The 26669-nt window shown below is 46.7% G+C and overlaps 1 protein-coding gene across 2 annotated transcripts; it reads left to right on the top strand.

Annotated features, from left to right (window-relative positions):
• Positions 1 to 26234, top strand: DLEU7 (deleted in lymphocytic leukemia 7). 2 transcript variants are annotated; one of them, XM_085621942.1, is made up of 3 exons: positions 1 to 108; positions 1780 to 2501; positions 23344 to 26234. In XM_085621942.1, exons 2-3 carry the CDS (start codon positions 1926 to 1928, stop codon positions 23548 to 23550), a joined length of 783 nt encoding a protein of 260 aa, XP_085478068.1. In that variant the 5' UTR covers positions 1 to 108; positions 1780 to 1925; the 3' UTR covers positions 23551 to 26234. The 2 variants fall into 2 exon arrangements, with proteins under 2 accessions (XP_085478068.1, XP_085478069.1); XM_085621943.1 differs by lacking the exon at positions 1 to 108 and adding an exon at positions 351 to 368.
• The last annotated feature ends 435 nt before the right edge of the window (positions 26235 to 26669 follow it).

Here is a 26669-nt window from a genome sequence, read left to right as displayed (position 1 = left end):
CTCCAGCCGGCTTAAAGGCAGTGGATCAAAATTTCATCTGTCAAATGTGCTGTTCCCGGAGCCAATGAGAGGGTTCCTTCCTGTGCTGCGCATCTGCTGGTACCCGAGGTAATGTATCCAACCAGGGAGTCTGAGCCACGGGAGGAAGTGGGGGGGGGGGGGGGGGGTCACTGGGGGGCGGTGCGCTGTCATTGTCTGCAAGCTGCATATACACATAGCCTAATGCCAGGCGTTTATCGTCTCCCACCGTTCTCAATAATAAGCCGGGGGAAAACGAGGCCAACAGAGCGGATGACGATATTGGACAAGATCACACAGTGCGTCAACTAGAGAAAGCGTATCGGCCAAGTCTGTTGAACTACTAACCCGTATGTCTAATTCAACCCTCTGCCCTTCCTGCTCTAATACCGCTATTGAAACACCGACAGCCCTCCATTCTTTCCACGTGTATATGTGTGTTTATTGCTAACATTTATAATGTTATATTGTTTAGTCATTTATGATTTGTAAGTAATATGTATAAGGGAGTCGCGAGTTTTTTTATTCAGCACTAAAGCCCTTTGGGGCTGGTCGTCTCGTCGCTTTGTGTGTTTTGCTGCGCTGGCAGGGCTGGTGTTGTTGACCCCTCACACGTGGAAGCGCACACTGCACAAAGATGAAACTATTCGCTGGCTGTTTTCATTCAACCGCTCCCTCCCGGAACCGCCTCCATTAGGAATGCGCACGAGCACATGGGTCCAACTAGGGAAACAAGCGCCGTCCGATCACAGATGTATCATGTTTGAAACTCTAGAATGTAAGCAGGGGGCTCGATACATACTCTCGCTCGACAATTTTGCATATGCGTTTGCACTGACCGCCCACCGGAAAAGCACACGCCACCGGTGCAAAATCACAGTTTTGAACCTGTCAGTAGGTGCAAATGTGGTTCCAAATTCGATGTTTAGTGTAAATGTATGCAAAGTGACCAATTGTATTTCCGATACAGACGTGAACAATACAGTGCTAACAATCCCTTCATCCACTTGAGAAAAAAACCCTGCACGTGACAGTTTTGCTGTAGAGGAAAAAGTTTTTTTTTTTTTTAAATCCATGAACTGTAACTGTTACAGAGTGAATTTGACTTTTCTAGAAACGTGTAGAAGAATATCTTATCATAAAACGTGATTAATTAAAAGATGAAATGTTGTTAGCCTTTGTAAGTACATTGGAGCTACTAAAAACCTAAACACTGACTCAACCAATTCACTCAGACTTGTGAAATAATTAAACAGTTTATGAAGCTGCTCTACAACATTCCATTTAAATATCCCACTTGATAAAATGCTTCAGGTATGTAGAGGGATTAATATCTGGGTTAGACACGGGGAGAGTGTTTAACTACCGGACCAATCATGCCCCCCCATCATGCATACCCCCTTTCTCTTTTAGCGGTACGGTATTTATTTTATTTTACTTTAGTATTTCTCATTATTTTACGGCACATCAATTTCCAAATACGTTTCCTACACATTCATTAACTTTACTTGCAGCCCTGAGCGTTAGCGTAAAACATCCTGAAACATTCCAACGTTCTAGGCCTGGCACGAGACTCAGGGGCGTTGCATCTCCACAGCTTCAGGTCATGTATGTGCTTAGGAGAACATTGTGCTACACCCAGGGCTGGGTGGGTTGAGGGTTCTTGGGTCCACTCGCCCACAGCCCACCAGGTGGCTTTCTGTGACCCATATGACACTATGCGGAAGAAGATTAACTTCTGTTTTTTTTTTATTTTGTCAGGAAAACGCCACAGGCTCGATTCTCACCCCGTCCAGAAGAGTGCTGACAGGAGAGTTTTGAGAACGGCGGCTGACCCCGAGTCCTATTTGCACACTTCACACAGCCACGCCAGGCCAGCTGGGGAGGGGCCGGCCACACACTCAGAAATGACCACGATGGACTGCTTCACACAAACCAGCCTGCAGCAGTGGAAGAAGAACCTGGCCTTAGACGCACATGACAACCACCACATGGCCAGACAGGGGCCTCTGCTCGCCTCTATCTCACACCAAACGGTGGCCCTTAAAACTCTCCGGCATCTGCAGCAGACGAAGGGCCTGTGCCCGGAAGGCTCCATGGCTCTGGATGGTGGAGGTACACCTCATACGGATCAAGGTGGCGGTAGCACGTCACGTGTGGCCTGTGGCACGGGCTGCAGGGATGCCAGGGCAGAGAGTGACCCAGAGAACCAGTGCAGCTCCAGGACAACCGAGAGGAGCGCAGAGGGGGGTCTGCGGCCTACCGCGCACTCCAGCCACCAGAGGGCGCTCGGTACCCGGCGCTCGGCTCAGCCGACTGCATCTCACCTGACCGGCTCCGGCCGTGTGACCCGGACCCTGGCAGAGAGGGCCTCGGACAACAGACTGTCCAGGGTGACGGACTTAACCTCCCAGCTTCTGTCAGTGGAGCACTGCTTGCTGACCCCACTGGCGGAGAACCAGCCCCTCTGCGTTCATCTGAAGGTAGGTGCCGTTGTAACCTTGTTTCTTGGTTTGTGAAGTTTGCCACTTAAGCACTACGCAGCCTGTAAGGCGCTAGCTTGCAACCAATGTGCGGGCATTGCAGCGCACCCTCTTTGAACTCCGTGCTTTCTTTGCAGCGCACTACATCCCAGAGCACAACACACTATGTCACAGTTTGGTGATAGGGTTATATTTTTGAAACTAGGGTAGGATTTCAGAATGCGTTAATCATTTAACACGTTTTTGAGATATTTCTTAATACTTCGCGATATTTTCGTGTGGGTTCTACTTAACAAACTATTGTCAAACACACTCATCACTATGGATTCTGTCTTTCTTTGGGCAGGCGTGTTTTAATTCATTTTTAGAACACTCGCAGGGATCTGGGTGTTGTCAACTGGAAACTAGTAAACACTCTTGGGACAGTATTGCCTCCTGCATGATTTACGGGCATGTTCTGCTGCCGCAGTGCACCTTTGCATACATTTCCGATATTCGACTAATATTTTGGCTGTGGTGTTACGCTCATCTAAGCGTGTATTCAGAGTACAGAGGTCTAGGCCTACCCTGATGTGAGGAACTGAATCTGTCCTACGACCATGAGGGATGCACAAGGGTGCCCTCATTATGGGCAGTGGACGACTCTCTCTGCCCTGGGCATCAGGCAAAAAGCGGTGGTGGCAGTACCATGTTTACAGAAAAGATCAGTAGGGTGGCCAGACTTTTTTGTCTGTGTCACAGGAAATGAGACCTTTTGTCCTATTTCGTTCTGGTATTATGTGTATGTATACTCAGAACCTCACACTGGAATCCGTTGTATATGTTGAGCGTGTATGCATGCGTAGTGTGTGTAACGCATGTGTAGTGTATGTGAGCGTGAGCATGAGTAATGGTGGCCAGTGGTATCCATTTTGGATGCCCCTGGCCTGGCATAGCACAAGATGGTGGGTGAGGACTGTTCGCCCAGACAGTGGGAGTGTGTTGCCTGCATTCCTGTAGCTGGAGAATCAGTCACTAAAGTGAGGAGGATGGAGGCTACCTTTAGAAATTTCATGAGGCCTTCTGTTAGCACAGAGCTTCTGATTAGTCTCCCTAAGCACTGTCATTTGGTGGATGGGAGAGGTGAGACAGGGGGACTACAGGTTCTCCCGTGTGAGATGATGACGTTTCTAGGTGAGAAGAAAAACAAGGGGGGGAGTAGAGAGGTTCCACTCAACGAGTGGTGGAGGTGGATACTTCCTCCCAACAAAGCGTACTTAAACAAAGGGATCCACCCGCATGTATAATATATCAAGAGACTCCCGTTCATACCATGTGTGTCCCACGGTCGTGGAGAATACACATCAGTTGTTAAAATACCCCTCACACACCAAAAGGGCCCTTGGTGTCATGCTTCATCATAGGGGTCTTCCCGCCCCTCTACGGGACGGGGCGTGCTACGACCAGCGTATACGTGGGAGCACTGTTCTTGGTAGGACTACTATGTGTAGTGCAGGGGTGTGCAAGGAAGGGTCAGGAGTGAGTGGAGAGTGATTTTAAAAAATACCTGGCTCACTGGACTAGGAAAAATTTTTTATTCTGCCATCTAAGCTGGTATTAGTAAAAATGTGGGGGATGGAGGGTGTATGCCTCAATGAGCTTAACCTCCTGGTGTCGACATGTTTCGAAGCTTACCCCAAGCTTCTTCGTCAGGACCTAAGAAGATCCCTTCCAACGATGCACTGTGATGTGGTGAAAAATAGTGGGTGAAAAAATAATAAACATCGGAGGTAAATAGCCTCCAAAAGTTGGTACCGCCCCAATGGGTCTTACATACTCCTTGTAACTTGCTGCAAAGAGGATAATTTCCTCATGAGCTCTTTTACCGGGTGGTTGGAGTGCCAAATAGGCTACGCCTCCTAGGATCAGTGTCCTGCTCAAAAAACCACCCGGTCGGCCAGTGGTATCCATTTTGGATGCCCCTGGCCTGGCATAGCACAAGATGGTGGGTGAGGACTGTTCGCCCAGACAGTGGGAGTGTGTTGCCTGCATTCCTGTAGCTGGAGAATCAGTCACTAAAGTGAGGAGGATGGAGGCTACCTTTAGAAATTTCATGAGGCCTTCTGTTAGCACAGAGCTTCCGATTAGTCTCCCTAAGCACTGTCATTTGGTGGATGGGAGAGGTGAGACAGGGGGACTGCAGGTTCTCCCGTGTGAGATGATGACGTTTCTAGGTGAGAACTGCTCTTTTGTCAGTCTCTGATTCCTCCTTCAGTTGAAGGTGCAGAGATCTTAGCCTCATCATGCCTCTGAAGTGGGTGCTTCTAGATGGAGGCAGTCCCAGTGCTACCCGCTATGAGAAGCATTAGTCCACTCAAAGGCTGTGTCTGGAGAGCAGTCTGAAATGGACACTTCAAAGAAGAAGCGACCCAAACGGATTCTGCAGTTTGAGACAGTGGATCCACACCCCCTGTCTGGAAGTTGCGTATAAAAGTGGGACCCAAACCACCCCACTATTTACCAGTTCCGAGTCATTTATGACCAATACAAGGAAGTGCCCCATAGAGTTCTCAAAGGACGGGTGTGCAACCACGGCTGGTATCTGTCTGACTGCCCGTCTCCCAGAGGTTAGGGGCTATCACCTGAAGTTTGCTCTTTCTGCTGGAGGCAGTGCGGATCTGCCCGAAGCACCTAGAAGTCTTCCTGCCTGCTGAGAGAGGGACGGAGAACATGTCAAAGAGACTCCTCCTGTCTCTCACCCCGGTACCTGGCGGGAGCTACAGCTTGCTTGATCATAGTAGCGCTGTATCGGATCTCCACCTGTCATGATCCTCGTAGGCTTGGAATGGGCCTGCAACTACTATGATCATCAAAAGCCCAAATGGGGACTGCAACTACTGTGACCATCTTAGGCGTGGGCTGCAACTACTGTGACCATCTTAGGCGTGGGCTGCAACTGTTGTGATCATCTTAGGCGTGGGCTGCAACTACTGTGATCATCTTAGGCGTGGGCTGCAACTACTGTGACCATCTTAGGCGTGGGCTGCAACTCTTGTGATCATCTTAGGCGTGGGCTGCAACTGTTGTGATCATCTTAGGCGTGGGCTGCAACTACTGTGACCATCTTAGGCGTGGGCTGCAACTGTTGTGATCATCTTAGGCGTGGGCTGCAACTACTGTGATCATCTTAGGCGTGGGCTGCAACTGTTGTGATCATCTTAGGCGTGGGCTGCAACTACTGTGATCATCTTAGGGGTGGGCTGCAACTGTTGTGATCATCTTAGGCGTGGGCTGCAACTGTTGTGATCATCTTAGGCGCAATCATGAACACAACTGCTATGACCACTGTCGGCCCAGTCTGGGCTGCGACTGTACTGGACCTAGGCAGGTCCACATAGCCGCAACCACCTGAGACTTCTGCGGCCGCATCTGCACATCTGCTCTCAAGACTCTGAGGCCAGGCATGCTCGCACACGGATGAGGCTCACATCCGGCTTCCTTCATCCCCAAGCAAAGTTGCTGCTCACCATGGTCTCCACATGAGATGCGCAGGAGGGTCGTTCAAACCATAAATACATAAATAGACAATGAGGACTGAATCATGCCTACCTAATACACCGAGGAGGTAAGACTTGAAACTGAGGGCCTCATGTGACTGTGAGCGATAAAAGGCTGCACTTGTGTTCAATTCACACACTTACCACATTTCCCAGAAAGGGGGTGGGGGACCCACGGTTAGAAGGCCACCCAAGAGGGATTAGTAAAGGGATCTGGTAGGGTGTTGCGCCTCGAAGAAAACGTGCACCCATGGACTGCTACTTGTATAGCAAACTGAATTGTGTAATATTTAGTGAAACTGTATATTTAAAAGTACTTTATTTTCTTAAAAGACAAGCACTGGGCTGTACAATGGAGTTATTGTGTTGGTGAATTGTTAAGTGCTGAGCTTTATCACCCCCCACAACCTCTCTGAGAAGATTGTGACTGCTCATCCCTGCTACTCTGAGAGTCAAGGGTGGAAGAGATTGTACTTGGTCCAGTGTGCAGAGTCATAGTAGGATGGTGTCAGATTTATCAGTAGCAAGCAACTTCAACCAACATGGCTGAGGCCCAGCAGCCCCTGGCTGCCTTGTAGGCCCTCAAACGGGGGTCTGACAATAAATGCTTTTTATGGTTTTATGTTTAATAGCTTATTGTCTCAATAAACATATCTTTGAACTGAACTGACAATTCCCAACATCATTTTGCACATATGTTGTTTCCCCATAAACAGGAAGCAACTCAATGAACATTTTGGCGTATTTTCTTCGCTCTGTAGACCTTCTTACAGGGGGACTGACTCCCTTAAAGAGAAGATAGTAGAAACTTCCCTACAAGTCACAATATTGCTTGAACTTTCTACTGAGGCAGACATTCTCTTTTTAGGTGTTTCAAATTGGTGTGGCAGATTTTGTGATGGGGAGTGTACTGTATTCAAACAGGTACACCGTGCACACCTGGATCATAGCTGAGGACATCTACTGTCATATCTGTAAACAATATAATTGATGACAGCGGTCAGTCTCACACCTGCATGTATAGAGCAAATGGTCTCACAAAACCAGACTAGTTCAAGTTGAGCCATGTGGTTCCATGTAGATGTAGTTTTGCAGATGATGCAATAAGCTGCATATTGCCAAAAAAGGAATTAAAAGTCAGATTACCATTCTCAACGATTTATCATGACACAATAATGATCCTTAAAAGGATGAATTGCCAAATTGACCATATCGACATGTGTCTGTAACCCACCGCCCACATACAGATATCAATAGAAAGCTGTACGCCATTGAGCAGTCTTGTTGACAGAAAAACAATATTTTGAAGCTTCAATCAAGCTCACGTCACAAAATATTAACCCCTACAACGTATAAAGCAACTTGAATGGAGTATTGGTCATTAAATACGTGCCATGCGTAATGAAAATGACCTGGAATAAAAGCACAGGAAGTGATAGATGGAACAATTGCACTAACCTGAGCTTCAAGCAGCATTTCATTCCATTGTTTTCTGGTTCGTCTGTACCATTACATATAAGGTCCCACCATATGCAAAGCAGTTTTGGGTCTATCCTGCACAGGATGCTTCTCAATGACTTCCCAAACCAGATCCTCTCTAAATAGGAATGCAAGCAATCCAAGACCGGTGCTGGCCTTGTTGGGCCACATCACCGAGGTGCAGTTTGAGTCCTATGGCACAGCGAGTTTGGGACCCACATCTTAGCATTCCTATCCTATTTAGGGAGACTAACAGGAAGCACAACACCTGATTGAAGGAATACTTGAATTCATCTCTGCCACTGATAATTACTATGGCCACATTTCAGTCCATCATTTTGCAGCTTGTTGGTGCCTTTGCAGACATGGACCAATCATATGAGAATCATTTGTGGTTCCAGCCCACTTTGGACTGTTTGGAGCAAGCTACCAGACAAGGTTTCTTCTGATTGGTTACGCGCACAAACCCAAACAATTTATGGCCTTGTTGGGTCTCATTAGTGAGGTGCAGCTTGAGTATTAATGCTCAGCGAGCTCAGGACCCTCGTGCAGGTATTGCTTGTGTTCCCATTCCTTTTAGTATACTGATAAACATCAGTGTATCTGAATTATGACATGCATCCTATCTGTGCTGCTGCCAAAGAAAACACCCAAAATTATCTAGTTATCCAAGACACTTTAATAGCATTACAGTGGCATGTGTGCGCCCCTAAAACTTCAAGCTTAGGCAGCTGGATAAATAAACAACATTATCACAGGTATGTGGAGGACAAGCACTTGTATGTGGAAACAAAACACTTCTGCCCACTCAAAATATGTATAGCTACTTCCCAACAGTTGGGCGGAGCCAAACCCCTCTCCTGGTGGTTCTCACATAATTGTCGGACCACAGCTGCGCTGTCAAGCCAGACCATGAAAAAGAATAAACATGACATTTTATTATTAGCAAGACAAGAAGATAAATGCTTTGGATTATCCCAACAATTTACCTGTCCAACACCCTAAAGTTTGGAAGGAGGAGTTCGCAATTTCCTGCCAAAGAATATAAAACTAAGATTAGACAAATTTGAAACGGCGAAATTCAAATTTTTTTACACTCACCATTCCTGTAAGGAAATTCAAACTTTCAATCATTTGTGTTATTTTATTATCATTTGTATAGTAACATCTACCATTAGTTTGGCGCCATTGCTTTAAGTTTGGAAGGAGTTCGCAATTTCCTGCCAAAAATTATAAAACTAAGATTAGACAAATTAGAAACAGAGAATTTCACATTTTTTACACTCCCCATTCCTGTCAGGAAGTAGACACTTTCAATCACTTATGTTATTTTATTTATATTTATATTTGTGTAGCAACATATACTATTAGTTTTGCGCCTCTCACACCGCAGTGCTTTCTTAGTCTAGGCACCTTTTTTTTATACAGTTCTAGGATTTCCAGCTGTTAGTGCTGAATTACTCTTTAATATGTTGTGTGTAACAAGCCAATTGAACAAAATGGTACACCGATAGAGAAAAAACACACACTCAAGATGTAGTGTGAAGGAAAATTATAGTGTATTTCAGTAATAAATTGAAATTCCAAAATCAAAATTGTAAAAGCTTCCCTGAAACAGGAAATAGAGCCGGCGCGTTTATGAGCAATAGCAGGCGGTATCTGTGTACAAATTATGATAAGTGTTTCAAATATTGTCAGGAATGCTCATTATGCCTTCAGAGGTTGTTGTTCCATGGGGTGGGTGTGGTGGATTCTAAATGCGGCCGCGCCTGAAGGGTGGAAGGCACGTGGCCTCAGAAGAAAGCACTTTGGGCGCTCATTAGCACGTGTCTCGCTCGCGCTTCCATTTGTTTTTGCTGAGTCATACAACCAGTTTTGAAGTTACGTTTGTATTTTGTTTAATGGGCGGTGTGCTTGACATCAATGACATGTACCGGAAGCGATGCTAGATCACATTGATACAGCTGGTTAATCAGTGCTTAATTTGTAAAAACATCTTAAGTGCCCGGGCCCTCGTCAGGAGGCCACCGCAGTTTGCACCACACATTGCCACTGTACTTGCACAACCACTGACTATCACACTGTTACAAATATGGCAATTCAGGCTGTTCGAGGCAGCCAAAGCATTAAGAAAGACTTGGATGGCAGGTATTAGTTGTTTTCAATGTATATTGAATTAACAAACAACAGTTTTCTGCTCATCTTTCTGCTCATCTTTAAATTGCACAAACAGCGCCACCATGTGGCAGCTTTCATAAGTGCAGGTTCCGACAAATTAAGTGCCAGAGCTAGCAATTATGTGTTGGTGGGCACAGGAGACCACCAGCTAAAATTAAGCTCTGTGGTTAGTTCACAGGCTGTAGGCAGTATGTGTTATTTTTAGGTCTTCATGTACAAGCACAGTTGCTTTTCAGTTATTTCTGTATTGAGCGAGTCGAGGTGAGCCCTGGGTACACTCAGTGGGGGACTGAAGGATAATGGACGGAGAATGAGAGAAACTATGGTAACGCTGGCACTTAGTATCAATCAATCAATCAATTACTGCATTTGTAAAGCGCGCTACATACCAGAGAGGTTCTCAAGGCGCTGGGGAGGGGAGGCTGCTACTGGTCGAAGAGCCAGGTCTTGAGGAGTCTTCTGAAGGCCAGCAGGTCCTGGGTCTGTCGTAGGATGGTGGGGAGAGTGTTCCAGGTCTTGGCGGCGAGGTAGGAGAAGGATCTGCCGCCGGCGGTGGTTTTTCGGATGCGGGGGACTGTGGCGAGGGCGAGGTTGGCTGAGCGGAGGCTTCGGGTGGGGGTGTGGAAGCTGAGTCGGTTGTTGAGGTAGGTTGGTCCGGTGTTGTACAGTGCTTTGTGTGCGTGGATCAGGAGCTTGAAGGTAATCCTTTTGTTGACGGGGAGCCAGTGCAGGCCTCTCAGGTGGAGTGTGATGTGGCTGCGGCGGGGGACGTCGAGGATGAGTCAGGCCGAGGCGTTCTGGATGCGTTGGAGTCGTCTCAGGAGCTTGTTTGTAGTTCCTGAGTAGAGGGCGTTCCCGTAGTCGAGTCTGTTGGTGATGAGGGCCTGGGGACGGTTTTTCTCGTGTCGAGGGGGATCCATTTGAAGATCCTGCGGAGCATACGGACGGTGTTGAAACAGGACGCGTATACGGCGTTGACTTGCCTGGTCATGGAGAGAGTGGAGTCGAGGATGACCCCCAGGTTGCGTGCGTGGTCCATGGGTTCCGGGGCTGTGCCAAGTGACTTGGGCCATCAAGAGTCGTCCCAGGCTGATGGGGTGGGTCCGAGAATGAGGACCTCCATCTTGTCTGAGTTCAGCTTCAGTCTGCCGTCCTTCATCCAGTCGGCTACGACCTTCATTCCTCTGTGGAGGTTAGCTTTGGGGGTGTGGGGATCTTCGGTGAGGGATATGATCAGCTGGGTGTCGTCGGCGTAGGAGATGATGTTGAGGTTGTGTTGTCGTGCGACGTGGGCGAGGGGGGCCATGTAGATATTGAACAGCGTCGGGCTGAGGGAGGATCCCTGTGGGACGCCACAGATGATCTCGGTGGTTTTGGAGCGGAAGGGTGGGAGGCGGACGCTCTGTCTTCTGCCGGAGAGGAAGGATGTGGTCCAGGCCAGGGCCTTCTCTTGCATACCGGCGTCATGGAGGCATGCTGATAGGGTGCGGTGGCAGACCGTATCAAAGGCTGCTGATAGGTCCAGGAGGATGAGGGCGGCTGTTTCTCCTTTGTCCATCAGGGTCCGGATGTCGTCAGTGGCGGCGATGAGGGTAGTCTCAGTGCTGTGGTTGCTGCGAAAACCGGATTGGGAAGGGTCCAGGATGTTGTTAACTTCGAGGTAGCGGGTCAGCTGTTTGTTGACAATCTTCTCGGTCACTTTTGCCGGGAAAGGGAGCAGGGAGATGGGCCGGAAGTTCTTGAGGTCCTTGGGGTCCGCCTTGGGCTTCTTCAGAAGGGCGTTGATCTCGGCGTGCTTCCAGCTTTCTGGGAAGGTTGCTGTCTCGAAGGAACAGTTGATTGTTTTCCGGAGGTGGGGCGCGATGGTTGCGCTGGCTTTGTTGGAGACGTGGTGAGGGCAGGGGTCCGATGGGGATCCGGAGTGGATGGAGTTCATGGTTTTGATGGTGTCTTCGTCGCTGATGCTGGACCAGACGGTCAGGCGACTGGTGCGAGTGGTAGTCGCAGGGGTCGTGGACTTGGTGGTGGATGCGGGGGGGTCGAAGTTGAAGCTGTGGTGGATGTCGGTGATCTTGCGGTGGAAGAAGGTGGCCAGGGAGTCGCACAGGTCTTGAGAGGGCGGGATGTCGTTGGTGTTGGAGCTGGGGTTGGAGAGTTCTTTCACGATGCTGAAGAGCTCTTTGGTGTTGGGTGCGTTGTTGTCTAGGCGGTCCTTGAAGGCGGTCTTCTTGCCGGTCCTGATGAGTTGGTGGTGTCTGCGGGTGGCGCTCTTGAGGGCTGTGTGGTTGTCTGGTGTTCGGTCGTGGAGCCATTTCTTCTCCAGCTTCCGACAGGTGTGCTTGGAGATCCGGAGGTCCTCGGTGAACCAGGCAGCTTTCTTGTTGGTGTGGTTGGTTGTAGAGGTCTTGAGAGGGGCGAGGGTGTTGGCGCAGTCGTTGATCCACTGTGTGAGGTTGGTCACGGCGGTGTCTGGGTCGGTGGGGTCAGTGGGTGGTCTCAGGGCGAGGGCGGTAGTCAGTTGGTCCTCGGTGACCTTGCCCCAGCAGCGGCGTGGTAGCTGTTGGGTGCGGTGGTGTGTGGTGGGTTTTCTGAAGGTGAAGTGGACCCATCTGTGGTCGGTCCAGTGTGGTTCGGTGGTGTGGTTGAAGGAGACGTGGGGGCTTGCGGAGAAGATGGGGTCGAGCGTGTGTCCAGCGGCATGAGTAGATGTTGTTACGAGATGTTTGAGTCCGAGGTTGGCGAGGTTGTCGATCAGGGCGGTGGAGTTGGCGTCATTGTTGTTCTCGAGGTGGAAGTTCAGGTCGGCGATGGTGTCACTGAACTGTGGGTGGGGTCCGGGAGGTCTGTAGATGAGAGTTCCTCTGAGGGTGGTGTTGGGGTCGGTGTGGATCTGGAAGTGCATGTGCTCGGCGGTGGTGAGGGTGTCATCGGTGTTTGTTGAGATTTTTATGGAGTCTTTGTGGATAATGGCGATTCCTCCTCCCACTCCGTTGGTGCGGTCTATTCGGGAGATCTTGTAGCCCTGTGGGATGGCTATGGCGATGTCTGGTGCTGAGGTGGCGTTCAGCCAGGTCTCCGTCAGGAAGGCGACGTCGGGGGCGGTGGAGTCTAGGAGGTCCCAGAGTTCGATGGCGTGCTTGCGAGCGGAGCGGGTGTTGAGGAGGATGCAGCGGAGGTGGTTGAGTTCTCTGGCTGGTGGTGTGGATTGTTGGATGCTGATGAATCTGCAGTTCCAGCAGGTGAAAGTCCCCTGGGTGTGTTTCGGGGTGGCCCGGTAGCAGAGGTGGTCTCGTCTTTTGTTGAGTGCGTGGAGGGTGCTTGCATCGTAGTGCAGTCTGGCGTTGCGGGGGGTGCGGGGTCCAGGGGTTCTGGCACTGGGTGCGGTCCAGCCGCGGACAGGCTTGCCTTAGGCGCGCCAGCGGCGCGCCCGCTGCGCGCGGCAGCTGCGCGGCCGCTTCGTGGCCTCCATATGAGGGCAGAGGGAGGGAGGAGCAGCTGGGAGCGGGGCGGCCAATGGGAGTGAAGGGGGCGGGGCCGCAGGGGCTCAGCGGCAGGGGAAAACCCGGGGGGAAAAACGGTGGGAAAAGACAGCGGGAGAGGGACAACAGAGCACAGGGGTACAGAAAGCAAAACACAGGGGCACAGAATGAAAAAACAAAGTGGTGGCACAGAAAGCCAAGCGCAGGGGTACAGAATAAAAAAGGGAGCGAGCAGTCAGGCGGCAAAAGCGGCAACGGAGGTTCAACCCACAGGGGGATGCGTGGCGGATGGGGGGAGCGACCTGCCTGGTGACAGGGTCAAAGGTCGCTCTCTACCACCGCTTCGCGGCCTCCATATGAGGGCAGAGGGAGGGAGGAGCAGCTGGGAGGTGGGAGCAGGGCGGCCAATGGGAGTGAAGGGGGCGGGGCCGCAGGGGCTCAGCGGCGGGGGAAAACCCGGGGGGAAAAACGGTGGGAAAAGACCGCGGGAGAGGGACAACAGAGCACAGGGGTACAGAAAGCAAAACACAGGGGCACAGAATGAAAAAACAAAGTGGCACAGAAAGCCAAGCGCAGGGGTACAGAATAAAAAAGGGAGCGAGCAGTCAGGCGGCAAAAGCGGCAACGGAGGTTCAACCCACAGGGGGATGCGTGGCGGATGGGGGGAGCGACCTGCCTGGTGACAGGGTCAAAGGTCGCTCTCTACCACCGCTTCGCGGCCTCCATATGAGGGCAGAGGGAGGGAGGAGCAGCTGGGAGGTGGGAGCGGGGCGGCCAATGGGAGTGAAGGGGGCGGGGCCACAGGGGCTCAGCGGCGGGGGAAAACTCAGGGGAAAAAATGGTGGGAAAAGACGGCGGGAGAGGGACAACAGAGCACAGGAGAACAGAAAGGAAAACACAGGGGCACAGAATTAAAAAACAAAGTGGCACAGAAAGCCAAGTGCAGGGGTACAGAATACAAAAGGGAGCGAGCAGTCAGGCGGCAAAAGCGGCAACGGAGGTTCAACCCACAGGGGGATTGCGTGGCGGATGGGGGGAGCGGCCTGCCTGGTGACAGGGTCTAAGGTCGCTCTCTACCACCGCTTCGCGGCCTCCATATGAGGGCAGAGGGAGGGAGGAGCAGCTGGGAGGTGGGAGCGGGGCGGCCAATGGGAGTGAAGGGGGCGGGGCCACAGGGGCTCAGCGGCGGGGGAAAAAATGGTGGGAAAAGACGGCGGGAGAGGAACAACAGAGCACAGGAGTACAGAAAGGAAAACACAGGGGCACAGAATGAAAAAACAAAGTGGCACAGAAAGCCAAGTGCAGGGGTACAGAATACAAAAGGGAGCGAGCAGTCAGGCGACAAAAGCGGCAACGGAGGTTCAACCCACAGGGGGATTGCGTGGCGGATGGGGGGAGCGGCCTGCCTGGTGACAGGGTCAAAGGTCGCTCTCTACCACCGCTTCGCGGTCTCTATATGAGGGCAGAGGGAGGGAGGAGCAGCTGGGAGGTGGGAGCGGGGCGGCCAATGGGAGTGAAGGGGGCGGGGCCGCAGGGGCTCAGCGGCCGGGGAAAACCCGGGGAAAAAACAGCAGGAAAAGACGGCGGGAGAGGGACAACAGAGCACAGGGGTACAGAAAGCAAAACACAGGGGCACAGAATGAAAAAACAAAGTGGTACAGAAAGCCAAGCGCAGGGGTACAGAATAAAAAAGGGAGCGAGCAGTCAGGCGGCAAAAGCGGCAACGGAGGTTCAACCCACAGGGGGCTGCGTGGCGGATGGGGGGAGCGACCTGCCTGGTGATAGGCTACTCCGAGTAGAGAAGCTCATCAGCTACTTGTAGTTAGCTTTTCAGCTACCTGTAAGTGGCTCTCCTGTGCACAGCCCAGCCAACTACATTTTTGCTTGGCTGAAATATTATATAGGTACCAAAAAATGAAAAGCTTGTATGTTTTTCGAACTCATAAGATGATGTTTGGAAATAAATGGCTGTTTTTCCAGAATATGTTTAAAGTTTATATTTGATTGATAAGTCATGTAACTGTGCCAGATGTGGGCACTATTACAACACTAATAATATTAGAAGCTCAGGATGATTTTCATTGAACATAAGTAGCTCTTGTAGAAAAAAAGGTTGCAGACCCCTGGTATAAACTCACAGGGCTGAGTGATGTCAGTCAGGATCGGGGTAGCTGGTTTGGGAGCAGAAGAGGGTAATAAATGAATGTCATTGTCAGCAAAAGCGAATTCTATTGGAATCACAGTCACATTTAAAACATGATCGATATTAGAGTCAATGAGTCCCATTGAGATGCACCTTTAGTGTGGATTGAACTCGACTGATAAAGATGGAAGGTGTACCGCTGTGTACCTCGTTTATAGGTCTGGCTTGACCATTTCTGTCAGCCGTTGTTAATGCCAGCAAAACGCAGAGAACGGATCTTTGGCTTCTTTTGGTCAGTCACCTTCAGGCCTTAGCTCAGTGGGGTGTCCATCTTATTTTGGTATTAACCATTAACCACGGCATTTTGCGGATTTTTACGTTTGTTATCATTTGTTTGCTTTGATGTTGAAAAGTAGCGTGCACCCAAGCTTGAAGCTATTCATCTCCTTAGCGCAGAAACACACATTGATTTTATTAGTAGCAGCATGGAGATGCAATGAAAAATGTAGAACATTTGTGAAAAACAGATAAGTGAAAGCTGGTTGAGTTGCATACATGGTTGTCAATTCATAGTTTTGTGGTTCGCGTCTTGCTAGTTACAATAAGGTTAGTTACCGAACCTACTGCCCCTGAAGGCTGTGTCCAACTGCATGCACCTCGGCTCCACTGTAGGAAGAAGCATGGGGAAGCAGTAGGAATGCTTTCACTGGGGTGGGAGTATGGACCTGTGGGATCCAGAGGGGTGTAGAGTAATGGCTGCAGCAGGAAGCCCAGCACATCGCTCTGCGATGTGATCAATGTAGGCCACACACTAGGTTCTTCTGAAGAATATGTATCTTCACATCGCATGCGGCTACATCGCATGCCATTACAACGCGGTCGTTACAACAACCGCGTTGTAACAATGCGAACCAGTTGAAACGGCTTGCTGTAGGGGGCGCTCTGGACTTAGGAATAGTATTATTTACTATTCCTACTCCAGTTTGCGCAACAGCAGGGAAGGTGTTGGTTTGTAAATCCAACACCAGCGCTCCGTTGAAATGACTTGCGATGTAATGGCACGCGTGGTAACAACTCGGTCTTTGTAACGGCCACGTTGTAATGATACCACGTTTTGGAGACAGCGTTGTAAATGCTCTTTCCTCCTTCTGCAGTGTCTGGAGGTCATACAGCCTTGGTATCACACTTCGATCACTGTTCCCAGAGAGGTCAGCCTGAAGCTCAGTGGGTGGGTGTGTCCTGGTTGGCCCGTAGTTTGAGCTCGCTTAGCTGGGTTGCTTGGCGGAAGGTCCTGCCACTGGTCCCATTATGGGCCACCTCTACACATTGCAAAAGATTTCTGCCAGTTCTAGCTGGATTTCACCCACCAAAAAAGAATGAGCCTGGAAGCGCTGGAGAATGTTTGAGATGTGGGTGATGGGAAGCTTCACAGACTTGTCTTCCATTAAATTGGGCAGATAAGGGGATGCAGAATGATCTGTTGGTCTTTCTACACAACACCGAGCTAAAAACTGCCCATATCCAGAAGCATTGGCAATGTAGAATCTTTTTCAAGAGTTTGCAAGGACGGTGAAATATGCATTTCTTTCATTATGACTCGTCATGGCCACACTCACATTTGCAGACAAACCACCATGTTGACAGTGATTACTTCCTTTTGCCTGTCCTACTCTTGGCTTCTAGGCCTTTTGGAAGTTTCCACAGATGTCCTAATTATTCTCTTTGAGTTGACACTTCTTTAGGTCTCCTGTTACCCAAAACCCTTTGAGTTATACATATAAAATATTTAATATGCTGACTGGGGCCAACACTCTTTATCTATTGGTCTGCTAGTGTGTCATTCACATTTTCTTCCGGCTTCTGTTTGGAGCAGTGGTTTTAAAGCATTCTTTTCTTTCACAAGGAGCACATCCACAAACAAAGTAGTTCCCTTAAATGCCAATGACTACTTTGGCAACGTGTAATTTTTAAGACTAAAATAATATATTTGCTTTTAGCCAATTGTTTTTTTTAAGATTGATGAGGGCTCGACAGCTTCCCCCAAAATAATGTTTTGCCAAAAACACGACAAAACAAGAATTGACAGATCCAAGAGAATGTCAGCCAATGCTAGACCTAGTGGCTTTACCAATAGAATGTTTGAGGGATGCATTCTACATTCAATTTGATGTACCATTGACCAGACACTTAAATTAATGGCTTAAAAGGTTTTAGAACATTCTGTAAGATGCCTAGCATCCTGAAAGAAGCTTGCACATTCATCCAGTCTTCCTAGGCCCCCTGGAACCTACACGTCGAATAGATGTCCCTGGTCACATTTGGTTTCTCGGTGTTAAGATAGGGGTTTAATTCCAGTTTAACGGATGTTGTAAATGCACTGATTGTTCTAACTTTACTGATGAGTAGGCAAAGTCCTACCACAGTCAAAATAGATTCTTAACCGTTTCTTGCAGCATGCTTCTTCAGGACACAACCTTTATTTATGAGCATCTGCAAGCTTCACAAGACTTTATGGTGTAAGTGGTCCTAATTAATCTCAGTAAAATACAGTTCAAGCATTTGAGGCATGGGAGGCCTCGTGCTTCACGACAATATTAACATTTTTTGGGGTCCTAACACTGCTCAGTCAATACCGCAAATTCATTCATACTAATAGAAATAATATTATGCACATTTCATGCTTATTAGCAATGTTCGGAAATGTTGGATACCTTTACAGGGTTGTTTATTAAGTCAGTTGTGGTCAAATATAATCAAGGCCCAGACAACCCAATCCTTGTTTTATGTTAATTGATTCCAGCAGCACACCCAACAAATACAGGTCCATTCTTGTGCACAGTTGCAACGTTCTCCAGGCGTTATAGCGAATGTGGTCATCATTATTCTCAGGGAAATATTGTTCAAGCTACTGAGGAAGGGTATGTGCCGTACAGTCATTGTTTCCCAACCTGTTCTAAATATCTATTGCAGTCCCAATACTGCTCAGTCAATACTGGAAATGTAATATTATTAATGTTAGTTCTTTTTTGCATATTTCATGCTTTTCACCAATATTCAGACAGAATTATTGCATACCTTTTCAGGATGATGTGCTGTTCTTCAATTCAATTTTGGTGAAATACCATCTTGGAAACAAAGTTCGATCCATCTATGGCTATGAGCTGTGAGCGGTGTTTTCATTTTCCAGCTAGTGTTGCATAAATCTCATTGCTCAAGCTCCATCCCTCTAAATCCACCATTTACGAACTGCATTTCTGATACTGATCCAAGAACACTTTGGACTAGAATCATTTCAAGCTTGTGATTTAATGGGAGCAGCCTGCACGTGAATCCCGCCTAAACCAGCAGTCTGCCGAACACACCTTATTTAGTAAATACTGAGCAAGCAGCTCCTGGGCAAGAGCTGACAAAGGGACACTGAGGAGCAAATCCTGCAGTGAAAGTTGTAATCTTCTGTTCTGTTGCCGAAGAAAATTGGGACCACCTAAGGTATACAATTTTAGCGGTGGATTGACTGGCGATAGAGGAAAATGAATTGATAAGTTTGAGGAGATAAAGGACATTGATTGTTATGATTCAATTTTACTGTGTGTGTCTGTAGAACAGAAGAAGAGTAACCAATTACTTTAATGATGCAGTTGATCATACAAAGTATGTTTAATAAAGTTACCTCTTAACTTTTTTCATAAGTAGATTGGTCTGAAACCACACAGTCATATTATGCTGGCCCTCAAAGCCCTTTACTGAATTTTAAGATCGACCTTTAAAACTCTTTTCTTTGTACACAAGATTCTCTATTGTTATTCACTGAACCACCTTAAAAATATGATTAACTTGTATCTACTGAGCCCAATCTTTAGGTCTTCCAATCTCATACTAGAAATTCGGGAGGGTATTTTTGAGAGTCTTGTGTCACTTTTACACCACGTAAAGTGGTACATGCGTGACACAGAGATCTGAATCAGATTTATGAAGTCACGCAAAGCCACCCTGCATGGCTTTGAGTGGCCTCATAAATCTTGAATAAGGCGTTGCAGTGCAAATTGCTTCTACCCCTTACTCTACACCCGGCAGGCATCCTATGGGCGTTACAGTGGGTGTTTTCAAACAACACCCATGGATTTTGACATTGGCCCTGATTTTCAAAATCACGTGAACCTGGGGAGGAGCCAAATTCTTACATTTCCTGCGGTGAGGCTAACAAGGAGAAATATCTTTATTTCTCCTCGTTTTTGTGGAAAATGCTGAAAATGCCGCTTAGGATTGTTTCTGTGCATGAAGGCGCCCCTTCCTGCACAAAAACTGGCCTATAGGGCAATCATGCAGTGCCTGTTGGTATCAGTGTGTGGGTTGATTTTTTATAAGTTGTGAGAAGGTTTTATGGCCAGGTGGGTCGTTTTTTTCTGTTGATTTCCCTGCCATTACCATACTTTTAGGTTTTTGCTTCACTAATGGGGACCACTTTTGTTTGGTGCCTTGGGCCTAGTTTTTGTCCCAGCTTGACCCTGCTTGCACTCCCTGTCCATGCTGTATTTGTCACCAATGTAAACTAGAGCCCCTTGCTGGTGAACTCTAGTTCTTGACCCAGTGGGGGGTAAGAGGGGCGAAGAAAACAAAAAAAACCACTTACCTGAAATGGCCACCGCTTCTCCTTTGTCCTCCGTCCCTCTGACATCTTCCTGCTCTCCCGGCCAGCAGAAGGAAGCAACCACCCTCCTAGCCTCCCAATAGCCAAACACAATGCTGCAATGCAGCGTTGTGATTGGTCTGAGTGCCGTGGATCAGCACTCAGACAGGGAGTGAGAGGGTTTGCATGGTCCTCACCAGGCTGTGTAATGCAGCCTGGTGGGATATGCAAAGTGCAAAGGACTGCTTGGACGGCCCGAGAGGGGCAAGCAGTCGTGCGCCCTTCAGGAGTCAAAACCACTCCTCTCCCTACTCCGACAGCCCCGCCCCACCTGAGAGCCACTGAAGTATATAGGAAAAATAAAATGATAAAAGCAATAGTTATTATCATTTTCTTTTTCCTTTTGTTCAGTGGGGCGCCACCTCCACCTTAGCCGATGAGCCACCACTGTCTTGACTTTAGAACGGCCTTGGGTTAGAACCGGCAAGATGGCGATGTGTAGAAAGAGGGTGATTTGGCAAGTTCTCTGAGAGGTGAGTCCTGCAGTCATTGGCGAGAGTCTGACTAAGAAGGTGGTCAGTAAGGGGTACACTTGTTAAGGTAAGACGTGCTAGGCGCAAGAATTGAGATTTAAGCTGGAGCTAATACATGTCAGACAGCTGAGAAATAATACCACCAGTGGGGGAGTGCTTGCATTTGCACCCTACTTTTAAATATGGCGCCTGAAAGGATTAGTCAGCTTGAATTGCACTGGACATTTTGCGGAACAAAAATGTTTCAAATATAACTATTGTCCTAGATATCTGTTTCACAAATATGTCTTGCTGAGTAGCATGTGACAGAGTAAATAAGGACACATGCCAAAATACTGACTATGTGTTGCATAATCATGTTTAATAGCTTCACCATAACCTATGAGTTATTTTTAAAGTGCAGCAAGGTGGATTGAGGTTGTTGCTGTACGACCATTGCTAAAGCATTATGTAAACTTGAGGGCAGTGTAATATATGGCTCATATATCTACGAACATACTTCATTGCATTGTATTGTTAATCCTGGAAGTGCTGGACTGAAATGTCAGCATTTCTCAGAGTGAATGAACATGCTTTGAAATGTTGAAGCTTGTTCATAACTGGTGATTACCTTGGGTGAAGAGACTTTATCTCTGGTAGGACAGATGTCATTGTAGAAGATTAGAAGAGGGTTCTATGTGGTGACAGAAGGCCAAAGTTAGTCATTAAGTGCAAGATATAGCCATACATTAAATAGATCAATTGATTGGTTGTGGATTAATTGTATTCATTGGTGGTTGAGCGCGTGACCTTCTGTGAATGACTGCAGTTGGTGTTCCCATCATTCTCTTGGGAAGTATAACAGAACCCATCTTATGCTTCTAGATAGGACCAGACCCCCTGCTTCTCTCTTTGTCTGAGGATAGAGAACCAAGCATGCATGGAAGGTTGCTGCTGCTCCTGCAGAGCAACGGCTGAGGATGGGACTAGAATGTCCATTGACTCTGGTCCATTAAAATTCTGCATGTAGTTGTCTCTCAGAATGCCTTCTCCTCTTGTGCACACTCAAGCTGGGGCTGTGAACACAGACAGAAAAATAAAAACTGCAGAACAGGCAGTGCCTACGTACAGGGGTATGAAACTGCAGGAAGAGCGCTAGCAGCGCTGAGGCTTGAGGTAACCCCTGGATGATGTTGGCTGCTTTCTGGAGAAATGGGCTTAATTTATCTAGGTGATTGAAGCTTTGGCAGAAGAATTCTTACCATGGCAGGGTTGTATGAATGCGGCACACTAATGTTGCCAGATGATCAAGGAATACGTTGTGATCAACCATGCCAACTGCGGCTGAGAGATCTAATAGGGCACAGTTGCTGCCTAAGTCGCTAGTGTTGAGTCGTTTTTTTCTCCAGTGTTCAAAAGCATGATTTAATTCCCTCAGTGACATCTAAATCTAGAAAGGAAATTATTGAACAAGACATTGGCCTGAAGATGTAGGCTGAATTTGTGGGTGAAAATTGATTCTAGTGCGTTCAAAAACAAGGTCTGCTGAAGATTGGCCAATCATTTGCAACAGAGGTTTTTAAACTGGACATCTACTCAGGAGGTTCATATCTGTTTAGAAACTAAGTAATCTTAGCAGATTAATAAAGTATGTGTACATGAAAAATCAAAACCTAACATTTTAAAACCCTCTGTCAGTGTGAAGGAATTTGAAATTGGAGGCTATTCTTACCTTGACTCGTGGGAGCAGGAAAAGTACAGCAAACAGAATCTAGCATGGATGATTAGTGGCCCAAAAAAGCAACAACAACAAATTAAGAGCATACATTAGGAGGAAAAAGGCAAACTGTTATGCTAGAGTCTAGTATATTGCTTTGCTTTTACAGAATTAACCTCATTTTGAGAAGCTTCAGCCTTCCCATTGAAATCAACATTTTAAAATTTGTATTTTTGTGTTTGTGAATTACATTGAAATATTTCATAATTTGTGTCTTTCGTTGATGTGTACTTGTTTTTGTATTTTTGTGTGTTCTTTTGAGGTTCAAATTCCAGAAATTGCTTCCAATAAGGTTTCATAAGGGGCAATCGAAACGAAAAGGTTAAGAACTGCTGATTTTTTATAATATTGTCAGGACCAGTAGAAGGTTTCTTTGATGATTACCTGTTTTAGAGCTTTGAGAGTGTCCACTGGGGAATGGAAGGTATTAATTAGGTTGATGACAATTTGTGCAAGCCGGCAAGACCTAAGTCGATGACTTTATTATTGCATCTTTTTTAAAGAAAGGCAGGGATTTCCTCATGTCCAGTTCATTGATAGGGATGAGCTCACAGTGCATGAGAGTATAGAAACTATACTGTGGGTAAGAGGAGGAAGCGGGTTGATTTGAGAGGCATCTAACTTCTTCTGGATCATAGACTCAGTAGAGAAGGTGAGCACATTTATTTGAGGCTGGGGCACTCATTATTTGGAGCGTATTTGAAGCAGCATCTATTAAGCTTGGTTATGTTCCATCCTTACTCATGCTTGCCCCAAACTCCTACAATGGTGTTGCACAGAAACGCTTCAAAGTAGGTCACATTCAACCTAAAAGTGGCCAAGACCCAAATGCATCAGTTACAATGAGATACACCTGGAAGGCATTGGTTGAGCCTTTCAGAGTTTTTAAAGTTGAAAATAAAGCTGATGTGCACTACTATTTGAATGGAAGATCACAAGCTGTTTATGTTTTCTTTTTATTACACTTTATTAGTTGCATGTTGTGACAAAATGAAGTGCATGTATTTACAGAAGTGCAGTGCATTTTAACAACTGTGATTCAATGAGTATTTTCAGTTAATGAAAGAAATAGTATGTCATTGTCTAACAGAATTTGTTTTGTATTCTGTAGGATAGCATTGAATTTCGAAACATTTGCAGCCATATGGCTCTGCAGGTGGAAGGACAGCACTTCGACAGGGATCTTATAGCTGCACACCACTGCTTGAAGGCCATAGTCATGAAGTTGATCCAGTCCCTGGCAACATTTCCTCCAGACTCCCATGACGATGCACGCTCAGCTCTGAGAGAGATCCTGCAGAACATCCCCGACATCTGACACAGCACCAAGCCCTACAGATGAGAAGATCTGACCATCAGCATTAATGGCTGATGCAAAATTGACCAAGGAGCATCATTTCAATGCATTTATTGTGTGCTGAGGAGACCTCCTCTACTCTTCTGACTCAGTATTATGTTTCCCAGGAGATCTGAATGAGACCCCGAAGATAAGTTTGTTGAGTGGTGGATAGATTTTAGGCTTCTGCATACAAATTTGCCATGCACATGATTTCGGGATCTCTGCTGAAGTTGTCTGGGTGAGGCCAGTGGAAGCTGATTTCAGAAAAGAACATACAACACATGCATGTAAACAGTGCATTGATTTATAAACAATATGTAGATCCACACAAACTTTATTTTGAAGCTTTGCCACATTTCCTTCTGGTGGCAAGTGGGCAATCGATTCCTTTTGTGTTAATCAATGTGCAATACTTAGACACATCGTTATTCGTTGAAGCACATCCAATTCTTCTCTGTGACCCCAATGTGAATTTTCTCTCATTATGAAAAGTGACATCACTGTAATAATTTCCACCATAAACAGCTCTCTTGTAGCAGAAGTGATCATACCTTCTTTTGACTTCTGATCTAGACTTCTGAATTCCTGCTTCCTGTTTCCTGTGCTGTACGTTCTATACTTCTACAGAGCTCATTCTGCTTGATTTCTTAGTTTGTTCTTCTACATTTACAAATAGTGGCCAGGCAATGACTTTTCATTCCTTTTGAGGAGCCAAGCTTGAGTTTGTATGTTGGATCTTGCCCACAGAGTACTGCTGCGTGAGCAGTGCTTAATTAACAATAAGTGCCATGGCTCTTTTGGGGAGGCCACTGCAGCTTGCACCACACATTGCGCCTGCCAGCTGCCAAGACAGTACAAACACAGCTTCTAACCATCACACTCTTACAAGTGTGACAATTCATACTATGCCAGGCTTCCAAAGCTATAAGAATGGCTTAGAAGGCAGGTATTGCTTCTTGTATATGTAAATTGAACTAATAAATGGCTGTTGTTGTGCTCATACCTAAATTAGCCAGACAGCGCCACCATGTGGCAGACTGTCATAAGCCCCGGTGCTGGCAATTAGGGGCCATTGCAGAGCCCCAGAAACCACCAGCTCAAATAAAGTACTGCTGCGTGAGGTATCGTAGGCAATTACGTGAGTGCTCTTTCTTACCTGCGTGCAGGAATTCTTTTTTTCCTACGTGTGTTCGAAAGTGACCTGCTGCAAACAAAGAAATTACGTCTTACCGCCAAGACACAATGGCCTCCTCTCACTCTGCTTTCTTGCGTGTTGCCATGCACACGGAGGAGGCTCTAATGTTGCAGATTAAAGTTCCATGCATTCTAGCACACTGACAAACTCCCACAAAGGGCAAAATGCTGTGAAATTATATTGAACTGTTTTTGTGCATCACAGTTTGTCACCACAGCTACACAATGTTCTTAAAAGTTGTCTCTTGTAGATCCCAATTGAATATATTGGTAGTGCTAACACCACCACAACCTATCAGAGGGAAGTGAAAAGTTTCTCTTTCATTGTATTTGCCTAAATATTACAACAGCTTTTCAGATGTATTATCTAGGTTTAAAGGAAGATGTTCATTTGTGCCATATTTATTTTTAAAAAGGCAGAATTTTGTCTGTTTCAATATTTGTTATTAGGCATATTCTCATTGTTTCAGGTAATGAAGGATGGATCAAAGACTATCCTTTGTAAGCATCCCCTCTTTTAAATTAATATAAAAATCTAAGCTTAACACCCCTCATTGCTAGCCCAAATCTAAGCTTAACACCCCTCATTGCTAGCCCAAATCTAAGCTTAACACCCCTCATTGCTAGCCCAAATCTAAGCTTATCACCCCTCATTGCTAGCCCAAATCTAAGCTTAACACCCCTCATTGCTAGCCCAAATCTAAGCTTAACACCCCTCATTGCTAGCCCAAATCTAAGCTTAACACCCCTCATTGCTAGCCCAAATCTAAGCTTAACACCCCTCATTGCTAGCCCAAATCTAAGCTTATCACCCCTCATTGCTAGCCCAAATCTAAGCTTAACACCCCTCATTGCTAGCCCAAATCTAAGCTTAACACCCCTCATTGCTAGCCCAAATCTAAGCTTAACACCCCTCATTGCTAGCCCAAATGGCGCTTCGACTTCTACCAGTAGGCTCGAGTCACATGCAAAAATGTGAGGAAAAGACCTACATAGTGAGGGAATCTCAAACACTACAGCATTTCTGTAAGTGAAGACAAATCCATTTGTGTTTATGAGACGTCTATTTTGTGAGGTCAGAGGGCATGTTGGGAGCCTTAAAGAATGTCTGCACGACTGGTTGCTTTAAATCACTTTCATGGTTATTGCCTTGCTGGTTGGAACCGTTGATGAGCCAATATTTATTCATGTTTTCATGTTTACACATACTAAAAGTAATTTTTATGTCTGCTTTGTTTGCATGTGGTCTCGTTAAGCTATTATCCGTTATGCTACAGGCCAACTGTTTAGTTGCATGAATAAAAGAACTAAAAAGGGTTGCGGCTTGTCGTCTCAAGCGGAGGTGTTTGAAACTTACTACAGTTTTGTTCTTTTAGTATTTAATTGGAGCCATATTTATTGTGCAAGTTGTAACTATTTTAATGTTTAAATATTCCTTGGTTTTAATAATAAACAACATATTTACTCCATTTGTATTGAAAGGCATAAATCTGTAACTAAATACTTTTACTTCACTGATGATCCAAATACTTTTTACCAAGGTAGGAATTCACAATCATGTATAAGTTAGGAACGCTGATATGGCAACATTAGGCATTATAGAATATACTGACATATTCAAAACAGCACAAAGACATTTCTCCACTTTGGTCAAATGTCTAGATAGTTCATGCAGCTTAGAAATCAGCCACAAGGTTATGAAACACAGGGTGGTTCTAGGTATTATAATGCTGGCTTCGAGATTGAGGAAACACCTTTCCACTGGCCTGAATGGTTTTTGTAGACCTGTTGACTCTTATTAACTTGCTTGCTGATATCTGTGTTAAATTATCTTCCAATCTGCAGGGCGACTTTTGCCTTCACAACTCTCAGATCTGGCACAGTGGGTGTTTTGCTTGCTGAGT

Source organism: Triturus cristatus, chromosome 8 (genome assembly GCF_964204655.1).
Source record: "Triturus cristatus chromosome 8, aTriCri1.1, whole genome shotgun sequence".
NCBI lineage: Eukaryota > Metazoa > Chordata > Amphibia > Caudata > Salamandridae > Triturus > Triturus cristatus.
The sequence above is the reverse complement of the archived record's forward strand: the minus strand, read 5'-3'. Positions and strand labels throughout refer to the sequence as shown.